We start from the raw sequence: 11836 nt of genomic DNA, 5'->3' as shown, positions 1-11836 counted from the left end.
TATTCCAGGTTATTTACTAGTTTTTTGGTCATTTATGAATTGTTCTGGGCGAGACTAACAGTCTTCCACTCCTCTCTATGCTGCCATCTTAGCTTCTCCTCTTCAATTGTTTCTTGAACTTTATTTTGTAGTCTGTCTTCTACTGCTGTAGCTCCAAGTAATGTCAGATCTTTCTTTATGAACTAGAAGACATCTGCCAGTTTCTCTTCCCATTGCTGCAAGGCAGTCCTGGCTTCAATTAGGCATCTATTTCCTCATACTCTTTAGATGTAAACTGTCTATAGGCTATGCACAGAGTTCTTAGCCCTTTCAAAGCAAATTCATCTACATGAATTCTGTTGTTTTTTCTATTTCTCCACCTATACATTTAGGAAGAATTGATGATTCACCTCCTTCAGCAAAAAAAAAAAAAACTTCTCACCTGAAGGTGCCTAAACAAATGCACTCATTCTTCTACGATCTGAATCAAATTCTAGAATACGAAGCAGTTTATACCATTCAAATTTTCCAAGTGTTTTAACTTCCATAGTTTCTTCAGAATTGCCAATAAATTTAATGCCAATTCTTGCAGCAGCTTCCACTAGAGCCTTTTCATCTGGTGAGGATGCATAGTATTCCAACTGGGAGGTCACAAGGTTGGATTGCCAGGTAACATCACCAATGCCATCAGTCTGAAAACTGCTTCATTACATTTTATACAACTAATTTGTTCTAGGGTTGGGGGGGGCAGGGTCTATCCCTTTGAATTGCCATCAGTTTCCATAAGCAGAGAAGCTCTAACTGAACATGGGGTCCTCCCCCAATATCCCTTTCACAAATTGTTCCCTTCTCAAGGCTACAATTGCTATGTCAGAAAGTCTGACAAAAATGGACTTTATTATTACCTTGCTTAGTGGTCTTGAGCAAGCCCCTTCACTTTTCTGGGCCTCAGTTTCCTCAACAGATGTAGAATATGGAAGTTGGGCTAAGTGTGAGCAGGAAAGAATGAAGATACGGGAAGGAATTGCTTAGTTACCATCTTCTGCTGGCTTTTCTTTCTAGTGACTGGGTCAATTTCCAGCCCTCCATCCCCACCCAGGAAATTGTGCAGTGATTCTCATGTTTTCTGTTTGTGATGGTTAGGTTTGTGTGTCAGTTTGGCCAGGTGATGGGGCCCAGGCGTCTGTTCAAGCAAGCACCAGCCTAACCATTACTGCAAGGATATTTGTAGCTGGTTAATGAACCAAAAGGCAGGTTTATTAAATCATCCATCAATTGCTTGCATCTGTGGCTGATTCATCAATGAAGGGTGTGTCATCTGCAATGAGAGAATTCAATCAGCTGGATTTAACCCAATCAGTTGAAGACTTTTAAGGGAGAAGAGAGAGAACTTGCATTTCTTCTTCAACCAGCCAGCCTCTCCTGGGGAGTTCAATGAAGACCTTCATTGGAGTTGCCAGCTTGCTGCCTGCCCTACAGAATTTGGACTCATGCACCCTGCCCTACGGAATCTGGACTCGTGCATCCCCACAGTTGCATGAGACACTTACAGATATCGCCTGTTGGTTCTGTTTCCCTACAAAACCCTAACTAATACACGGTTCTCATTTCTGAGGCCCTAAGGGCCAAGGTTTAGGGACTCTTTACTAGGTATTTCCCATTCTTCTCCCTCCTCTAACCTGTCTTTTGTTTTGGAAGCTAACTTCTAATCAGGGCATCCTTGTCCTCTGGCTTTGGTTGGGTTTGGTCAATGGGAGGCACTGGCAAGAGATCAGAGGATGAGGAAGAGGAGAGTTATTTTCACCGGAAATCTCACTGCTTCCCATGGTTCTGGCAGTGGTAGCATTTTGTGGTTGCAGCTCCATTTGGGTGGCCCTCTTCCTTGACTCCAACTCCCACCAATTCCCATCACAGAGTTCCTTCTTTCTTCTTCTTGTCTAGGGATGCTAAAGGGCTTTTTTTTATCTCCAGTCCCCAGGAACCTCATCATCTCATTAGTTTGCTTGCCTTGTAAGTAATCCTTCCATTAAATCCCCTTCAGTAAACTCTTTGGGTGTGCTCTTTCTGCTATTATCTGACTGTTACTCTCTCTCAACCTTCAGAATTAGGATTCTAATTGCTCTCAGCTATGGAAGGTTCATTTGGAAGACACAAAGGTGAAGAGACAAGGCAAGGGCCACTTCTCTTACAGTTGCTCCCTTATTGTGTCCAGGGCCCTGGACATTTGCCTTCAGGCTGCCCACACCCTCTCTAATCCTCAGTGCAAATGAGCAAGTGGCAAATCATCTAATGCTCTGGTATTGTATGACATATTTTACCAAATAATATTCTGTTACTCACCGTAATTATCTGTATTTGTGTATAAGGTGCATTCCTCTCACCATCTATCTCATTTTTTGTTGCCAGATTCCCAAATGCCCTTTATTTTATTCATGCATAAAACATGAATGATTCACAAGTGGGAAAGTCAACAGGACTTCCTCTACATTAGTCTTCTCATTTGTAAAAATGGGATAGTAATACTATCAACCTTGTAGTGTCAGTGCGAGGATTAAATGAGCAATGTCTGTTAGTGCTTAGAACAGCAGGTACAAAGGGTTAGCTAATATATTTTCCTCTCTCATCTGATTCATCTTGGCTCACTTTTCTACAACTTATATGTAGGAAAGGGGAAAAGCAGATCTGGGTATGAATTTCTAAGTCCCCCTACTTTCAACATTTTCTTCAGAACCCCTTTCCCCCTCCATACCACATTCCTGTGTAGATCTCCTTCTCTGCCACATTTTCATCCCAGGAAACTCCAGGAAGCGCAAGCAGGGCAAGTTATAATCCTTAAATTTGCTGTTCTCATTCTAAGCCAGTGTTTTTCAAGTGGTGGCTTGGGGAGCCCTGGTGTTTTCAAGAAGCCCCCATAGACCACAGAAAGTATGTATTGCTCTACATCATACCTTTCAGCTTGCTTTTATCTGTTTAGGTTTCCTTTCAAAATTTTGTTTGAACAATGGCTTCCAAGACTTAAAAAAAGTTGAAAATACCTGTTTTAAGGTCTTTCAAGACCCAGATTTTAAGCACTCAATCCTAATCTTCTGTTGGCTCCACTGCCAAGAAACTTTCTATATTCCATTCAAATAGTTTGTATTCTGTTCTATTTCTGATGCATTACAACAGATACACAAACAAGAAAATCTTTGTGTACTTATTGGGGGTGTTTTTCCCAGGGGCTTGGCATGTTCAGCAGACATTGCCTCCTTAAATCTCAGACCACTGGGGAAGATAACTACAACATTGTTTAATAATAGAGTCATTTGAAGGCAACTGCCTTTTACTGACATCTGATCCGGCCACTGGAGTACTTCCAGAATCCACGGGGTCGCCGCTGAGGGCGAGGAAGGGCGGGACCCGCGGCGGCGGGCGGAGCCAGCGGGGCGGGGCTGCGTAGCTCCTCCCCTCGGGCGGAGGCCGGCGGCGCCGAGGAGCTGGTTAGGCACCTCGTCGCCCGAAACTTGGGAGCAGTCGTTGGGCGCAGCCGCCGAGGATGGGGAGGCGCGTCCACTGGTCCGCAGCCGCGGTCCGGGGCACGGGACCACCGCCGCCGCTGTTGTTGCTGCTGTTGCTGCTGCTGCTGCTCGCGGTGCCCAGCGCGGGCGCGGCTGTGCCCGCGGCGCTGTACGTGCCCTCCGACCCGCTGATGCTGCTGCAGGCGGACACGGTGCGCAGCACGGTGCTGGGCTCCCGCAGCGCCTGGGCCGTGGAGTTCTTCGCCTCTTGGTGCGGCCACTGCATCGCCTTCGCCCCTACGTGGAAGGCGCTGGCCAACGACGTCAAAGGTGAAAAGCCGGGAGCGGCCAGCCTCCCCGTCTCCCCCGCGGCCCCTCGCCTCACCCGGGCCGGGCCCCTCTCTCCGGGCGCTCTTCCCCGTTTCCGCAGTCACTTCCTCTTCCTCTCTGCCCATCCTACTCCCCCCCACCCCCAGTTTCACATCCCTCAACTCCATTTTTGGCTCCGACTCCGCCGTGTCTTTTCCCTCTCGGTCTGCTTCCCGCTCTCCTCCCCCTGGCCTCCGGCTCTGCTTTCCCCGTTCGCCCTCTGCCGGGTTACTGCCTTCATCCCTGGGGGTGGGGGTCTCCTTTGTTCTTTCTCATGGTTCACTGACACCTTACGGTTTCGTCTAGTCCAGCCGTGGGGCAGTCCTCTTCCTGTCACCCAGGGACTTGTGTCGCCTTCCTGCCAAATTCTCCAGCTGCTGTGGATCAAGTGCTTGGGAGATAAGGAAACTAACACTGCCGTCCCCCACCACCACCAGCTTTCCCCACCCCCTCGGTTGGTTGTGTTAGACTTCCTTTGCCACCTCATCTTTATCTTTGACCGAGTTTTCCCGTCGGGTTTCCAGGCCTACCCTGACCTGCAGCCTCCAGCTCCTGAGCTTCTGGGTCAGCTCCTCCTCTCTTTTCTGTGTCTGTGCACCCTCAGACCCTTATTTTCTAACTCCATGAGGCCAGGGGCCTGACGGAAGGCAGCCTCCTGGTGTTTGTTTGGCCCTGGCTCCATTTTCCCATTCCCTGGCCTGGGCACTAATACTAGAGTTTCCTTGATTCGAAGGCTCCATCAATTGTGAGACATACCATTCGTTTAATAACAGCCTGAGGGGTAGAGAGATAAGAAAACCACTAAAAGTATAGAGGCTACAGAAATGTTACCTTTTTTTAAAGGTAAGATTTAGAACTGAGGAAAATGGTAATAATAGCAGTTAACATTTACCAAATGCCTACTATATGTCAGACACCTTACTAAGTACTTGCTGTACATTATCTCAGGGTTTCCTTTCCACAACTTAAAGATCCTGGTGGTGTCACACATCTGCCTAATCTAGGTGGGGGTATTTTGGGGGCAGGAATGGCGAGGTAGTGGCAGTAAGTGATTTGCTGCCTCTGAATGGAGCTGCTTCCTGCTATGGTGCTAGGGCTAGCAAGCTCCTGATCTGAAATGGTCTTTGAATGAGGACTGTGGACGTTTTAGGGAATAGGCTGCTTTCTGGAGGAAGGAGTATTGGAACTGCTGTTGGTATTTCTTGATTAACTCAACTGTTTGTGGTGGAAGAGCTCATTTGTCGGTTTTCAAACTCAGCCTAGGTCTTCCCTTGAGCAGCTTGCTCAAGGGAAATGGTTACTGAAGTGGCTGGATGGAAAGATGGGTACATATGTTAGCCATATGGTCCTGAAAAGTTATTGGTAAACAAGACTTTTAAACCATTATTTCTCCAATTTATATGTTGACACTTGCCTGCCTGCCTCTCTGGTACCATCACCTGAATTCACCCTCTCTCAGCAGCTCTTCATACTATTTCAGTGATGTCGAGACTTGATGGGTCTGGGCAGGAAGGGAGGAAGAATGTTAAACGTAGAACTGGAGCACCTAAGGGGAGATAATCTCAGGGGACATTGTGGGCCTGAATGTCTTAAAAGTCCCCACAGTTTCTGCGTTGTGGTTACAAGGGATCTTTAATGGCTGCAGGTGGACTTGTTCTAGAAAAACTCCTCTACTATCTTTTGAGTGATGGAGACAAAGATTGTCTTCCAGCTGACTCTGTTCGTTGGCAGTTTGCAACCCAGAATTTTCCTATGAATTGCACACCCAGATACTCACCCAGGCTGCTCCCCGATAAAGTTTGCCACTTCCAAAAGGGGTCTCTTCCAAATGCATGGAGTGACAGCCCTTCCCTAAATAAACAAAAATAAAACTCAACCTCTGAAAAGAAAATGGAAGCATCAAAGTTTGTGGAGATGAACCAAAGTAAATATGAGGCTGGGGATATTGGTGAAAACTGCGGGTCTCCTGTGAGCTATGGGGGCGACACAGCCCCCATGGGCAGGATTGTATTAGGGTGGGGGGATGGGGGGGTCACTGGCAGAAACTGGTGTCTTGGACTGCAATGCTGCCCTCCACTCACATCCAGCATGGTGTTTCTGGCAAGGCCCTGCTGAGAAGGCAGGAGCCAGCCTCTATGTGGTTGCTTTCAGCTCATCTCTGTTTTCCAAAGTTCCTCTAGAAAGTTTGGTTGTGGGCCAGCAGAGGGCTGCTCTCATACAACGCTGGACTCATGGGAGTGTAGCTCGTGCCCTCTGCTCATGTAGGGGAGTACTTTGGGGTAGAACCAACAGTGGAAGTTCAAGGCCGCAGGCAGGGTGAGGGAGGTAAATTTCATTTACAGCCCTGATCTGCAGGCCTCCGGTATCTCATCTGACTGGATAGGGCTCATTTCTTCAGGGCACTTGTTTCTGAGGACCTGGCTCACCACTTTCTGTTCAAGAGTAGCTCTAGTTCCACCATAAGTTTGGGCAAATTGACTGTATTTCGATTTAGACCTTCATTATTATTCATTGGCTAATCAATCAGCAAATATTTGTTGAGTGACTTCTGTGTATGAAGCATTGTTTACGTTGTAGTTGGAGAAGTGAGCTACACACAGCAGGGAAATTGGCAGCACTAAGCAGCTGTGTTTTAAGTAGGCCGAAGGAGTGGTTCAGTTCTGCCTCTTTTTGTTGTTGTAGGAGTTCAGGGAGGGGGAAAGTCACAGAGAGAAAATCTGTATTACTGAAAGCCTTCATTCAAGTATTTATTAAACACTTCCCTTAAGCCAGTCACTTTGCTAGCGGCCTTTTCAGGCCACTATCATACATAATTTTTACCTGAGAAAAAATCTGAGCAATAGATACTATCTTCTTTTTACAGATAAGTAGCTTGCTAACGATTACACAGATGCTGGAGGAGGTACTTGAACCCAGCTCTTCGTGACTCTCCAGATCCTGGGCAGATAGACAGGTGGTTAGAGGAGAAAGAATACGCCAGGCGGGAAAACAGTATGTGCAGAGCCACGGAGACGAGATCTGTAAGGCGCGTGGGTTTGAGAGGGATGGGCAGTATTGGTTTTGTCTCCCTTTCTCTTCGAGGACATGGACCATGTCTCCTCCCAGCACCCCTGCAAGGCCTGGCACAGAACCTGGCCCAGGGTAGGAGCCCACTGAATGCTCCGGAGGCCGGTGGCATGAGCCTTATGGGATTCCAAATGAGAATGTGAGCGATAGGACTCTGTGGTGCTGGGGCTCTTGACTCAGACCTGGGGTACCTGCCAGGTGTGAGGGGTAGGGAAGGCATTTGGTCTATCCCATGACCTCACTGCCCAGAAGCCTTTTCCAAGGAAGAAGGGACATAGGAATGACTGCTTGGCACTGACTAGCTGGACATGGTATAAGCTAACTCTGTGCCAGGAGGATTCCTGGAGACTTGGCTGGGGGTGGGGACCTGGACCTGAAAACAGACAGGGTCTAGTTACGAGACCACCAGCCTCTAGTGGTTCTGCCCCGCAGTCCTTGACTGGCTCTTGGTGGTTTGGGCAAGTCTGTGCCTCGGCCTTAATGGAGGGCCTGGCTTACTTAGCACTCAAAGGTTTCAAGGCCTTTTTTTTTTTGGCAAGAGTTGTCAGCCACTTGGCACATGAATAGTTAAAGTTGTCAGAACTGGAAAAGATGTTAGAGGTCATCCATCCTGGCCCTCGTTGACCCATGAGGAAACTGAAGCCCAGAGAGGAAACATGTGGCACCCATAGTCCTTCAGGCAGTTACCCCTATAAGCAAGTGTCATGAGTGAGGGAGAAGGCTCTGCCTGTGACCCCAGAGGAGCACCTGTGGAGGCTAACATCTGATTGGGGCTCACCCACCCACGGTGCTCCCTTGGGAGCACGGCAGACCCCCTCATCACCTACCCACCACGGAGTGTTCCTCCCCCTCACCCATCACTCTAAAGCTCACAGAAGTTCACAGCTGTCCTCACTTCACTCCTTCCCTCTCCATTTGCCTATTTACTCTCGTTAGTAGAGAAATTACTCTTCCCAGGGTTGGACTGACACTGCTGGTCATTTTAATGGTAGGCTTTTAGGATAGTGGTATTGAAGTCACCTGACACTTTAAAAGGCCTCTTTCCTGGAATTCTGTTTCTCTTTGACAGCAGTGCATTTGGCTGAAAAATCTGTGTTTTTCCAATGGAGCCCTCAGATGAGGTCCTCTGTAGTCCTAATACTGTTAGTAGAATGATGAATAGTCAGGTCCACAGTGATTAGTGTCAAACTGGACTTTTATCTGTCATTATGACTCATTAAGGTATTGACATTGATATTCCTGAGAAACATTCCTCAGCCAGGACTCTGCCAGCACCTGACTGGCCCCAACCTCCATCTCCACCTCCCCCTGGGGCTGGGGCAGTTAGCAGGAGGCACTGGGTCCATGTCATGGGGGTGCAGGGAATCAAGACGTAAAGAGAATGAGGCAAAGGCAGCCACTGAGCAAGGGGCTGAGAACTCCCAGGCATCACCTTTCCTCTTGTCCTCCCACTATTAATGTTCTCCCCCTCTCCTGAGTTCCCTGGTGGGGAAGCTAATAGAGCAGCTCTCTGTTCTGTCCTGAGAACTCTTGAGACTAGCATGGAGCCTCTTACCTTGGGATCAGATCCCAGGTTCGTCATTGGTTAGATGTGTGACCTTGGCATGGTTACCTAATCTCTGCTTTACAGACAAGGAAAGGTTTAGAGATAAAGACCTTCTTACCTTCCTCACAGGGTTTCTGTGAGCATTAAACTAGGTAAATTGAGCACACAGTAAACACTCAGTACATTTGCTACTAAGTAAAAGCTGAGTCTATGATATTTCCTGACTGTTGTGAGTTACTAGAAGACAAAACGGTTTCTGCCACTCTCTTACTCTCGTGGGGAAGGATGTCATTGGAAGCAAACAGAAAAAATATGAAGGTAACACCCTGAGGTGAGAAGATGAGGAAAGAAGTGGGTTTTCAAGTCCAGTAGCCCATGGGCAGGCTTGGAAGCTTGCCCTCTTTGCCTCATTTGTAAGGTGGGGGTGATGACGTCCACCTCACATGTGGTGGGAGAGTGAGGTCACTTACAGGTGTGCAGTGGGTACTCCCTGCATGATACCTTCCTTTTCTCTCTTCCAACACCTTCCAAGTCTCCGTGTCCCAGTGGGCCATGGACACCAAGAGTCTGCGAGGTGGTGGCCTCCATCCTTGGAGAGGAGAGGAGCAGTTGAGGCCTGCAGCCTTGGTCACCCTGCCAAGAGGCCTTGTGAGACCTCCTACCCTTGTTCGCTGGTACCAAGTCACAAAACTGCCTGTTTTCTGAGGCCCTATGAGACCACATACTTCTTGAAGACAGGACTGGGGTTGCTTTCATTTTTATACCCTCTCCAGCACCTACCCCAGATTCCCTGCCCCACACATAGATGTTTGTGAAATAGAAATGATACCTGAAAGCCATCCCCTCGGGTCCCAGAGCTGTCGTGTCCCACCCCCTCCCACAACAGGGGTTTAATTCAGAGACACTTAGCTTGGCCTGCCTCATTCCTGCTCCTGCTGGTACTGATGGCACATGGTCCCGTGTGCTCCTCGGACAGCCGGGCCTCTCCTGGGTCTTCCTGGAACACAGTGACCAGAGTCACAGGAGCAGAAAGAAGGAGCCGGGCTTAAAGTGTGCCAGATGGCCCTAGGGAGTGACCTGTGCTCCCCACCGCCCACTCTTCCAAAGGTGGCCACAGAAAGAAGGCCTGGGATGCTCTGCTTGTGACCTGGGTAAAACCCTGTACACGGGCAGCAGGCTGCCACGGGGAGCTCTTCTCTACACCTGCATTCTCGGGTAACTGGCTTCGGCCTCACCCTACCTGGACCTGATTCTAGGCTGAGGCTGAGGACAGAAGAGAACAATTTCCAGCCCTAGAGATGCAGAGAGAAGAGCCCCTAGTCTGTATAGTGTGGTAAACATTCACTGAGCAGCTGCTGTGTGCTAGCTAGTGGGGCTGCAAAAGCAAAAAGGCATTTAGGGATGGACCGGCTTGGGACTGTGAGGTAGGAAGAGGAGCTGGGCTCCTGAGCCTTGGGCTTGTAGGACAACTCTTTGTAGGGGAAGAGGGGATAGTTTTCCAAACTGAGTCATGCCTGACGAATAGGAGTTTGTTGGGAAGGTAAGGGTGGCCTGTGGGGAGGCTGTTTCTTAAGGGGCATGGCCTGGAGATGTGAGAGGGAGCACTGTGCTTTCAGGGAAGGAGAAAACCTTCAGTATTAGAGCATAACTGGGGGAAGTGCTAAGAGAAGAGGCTGGATGGATGGGCAGGGTCCAGATCAAGAAAGGCCTTATGGCTGTAGGTTCTTCCAAAGAAAGCCACCCAAGAATGTTGAATAGAGAGTGACGTAATCAGACCCACAGGTAGAAAAGGTCATTTGGTAGCCGGGTGTACCAGTAAGGGATGACATACACTGGAACCTCAGTTGGGAGGGGAATAAGATTTTCATGTTCATCTGAAGAGGCCCTGCCGTAAGAAACCCTGTACCAGGGCACTAGGCATGGAGGGTGGATCAGAGGTGAGAGGAGTGAAAAACCAGGTCTGGGTCCGAGCCAACCTAGGTCCAGGGAGAGGAGGTGGAGAGAAGAGCTGAGAAGGGGGAAGAGACTTCAGAGGGAGAGTGGGTGGGATTTGGAGTTTGGTTGGGATTAGCAGATCCAAGTGGGTGAACTACCTGTCCCTGTCAGCAGTGGTGGGGCACTTCTTCCCCCTGTGCCCCTAACCCCCACCCGACCTGCAGGGTAGCCGGGGAACACAGACATTACAGGACAGGATTTTTTGTGCTGTTTCACTGTGTTCTGAGCAGAGAGGGGAGTAGAGGCAAGTGTCAGGGAGGGCAGGAGGGGAGCTCTCCTGAGCTTGGCACTCAGCAGGCCCTGGCCCAACACCCACCATTTGTGCAGGCTGCTCTGCAAGTAAGATTTAAAGCCAAAGGATGCAAACCCGCTTGCTGATAATTTGGGTAAGTTTAACTTGTTAGCCTTATGTACCAGGGGAGTAGAGAGCTTCCCAAAAGAGGTTTGGTGAGGAGGGGCAAGGGGAATAGTATAATAAGATGTGGCTCACTTGCCTCTACTAAACACTTCCATCCACTCCCCTCCATCTCCCCCCTCCATACCCACCCACACTTCCTCCCTCCCACCAGGATTCCATAGGTAGACCACCAGCAAGAAAGGGCCAGTGATTAGGAGGGAAGAGGAGGGAGCGGATGAGTGATTTTGCTCCAGGCCTCCCTCACGGCTGCAGATCCCCCTCCCTTGTGCCAGCCCCGAGGAGGACTACCCTGGTTGCCAGGAGACTTTCAGAGCCTTTCCATTGAGGGATGGGTCAGGGGTTGTCTGAGAGGTGTCCTGGCTCTTCCTGCACCTCTCTCATGGAACTGAGGGTAATCCTCCTCCCTTGGTAGCTCAGATACTTTCTTTCTGAAATAGCATTTTTCAGACATCATAAGAAATAGGTCCTAGGATAGGTTAAAAGGTCATGGCAAAACTGTGATTCTCAGGGGATGTTGTTCAGATATTAGCATTCTATGCCTACTGGGTGCGGGGTGGACTGCTTGTGTAAGTCCCCCTCTTCCTCCCCTCCCCCACGGGGCATGTGCTCCAGATGGGAGGTTCAAGGCCGTGGGCCTCTGTGTGTGCTGGAGCCCTGTGGGGAGCCACGCATGGCCACTAGGCAACCCTCTCCTTCCCTCATGTGCCCCAGAGGCACCAGTGGCTCCAGGATGGTACGGGAGTAAGCCCAGACCGCTGTGGTCTACATTTCACAATCTGGCCCCCTTGCTGCCTCCCTCTAGCCTCGCTCCCAAGCCTCCCAGCAGACTCTCCTAGTCTCTTAAGGAGCCCCCCACACACTGCCACTTCTCCGCTCCTCGCCTCGGCTCACACAGTTCTCTGCCAACTCAACTGACTGTCCAGTTGAACTCAATTTCTACCTTTCTGGTGAGGCCCATGCCTTATC

General features: G+C 49.4%; 1 protein-coding gene across 1 annotated transcript in view; it reads left to right on the top strand.

The window, feature by feature from the left end:
• Window positions 1-3432: 3432 nt before the first annotated feature.
• QSOX1 (quiescin sulfhydryl oxidase 1) overlaps window positions 3433-11836 on the top strand; it is a 50291-nt gene continuing 41887 nt past the window's right edge. Inside the window, 1 exon segment of the mRNA XM_037825241.1 lies at window positions 3433-3806. Within this exon segment, the coding sequence (XP_037681169.1) occupies window positions 3515-3806 (292 nt within the window). The 5' untranslated portion in view covers window positions 3433-3514.

Source organism: Choloepus didactylus, chromosome 2 (assembly GCF_015220235.1).
Source record: "Choloepus didactylus isolate mChoDid1 chromosome 2, mChoDid1.pri, whole genome shotgun sequence".
In the NCBI taxonomy this organism is placed as follows: domain Eukaryota; kingdom Metazoa; phylum Chordata; class Mammalia; order Pilosa; family Megalonychidae; genus Choloepus; species Choloepus didactylus.
This window is presented reverse-complemented; position numbering and strand designations above follow the sequence as displayed.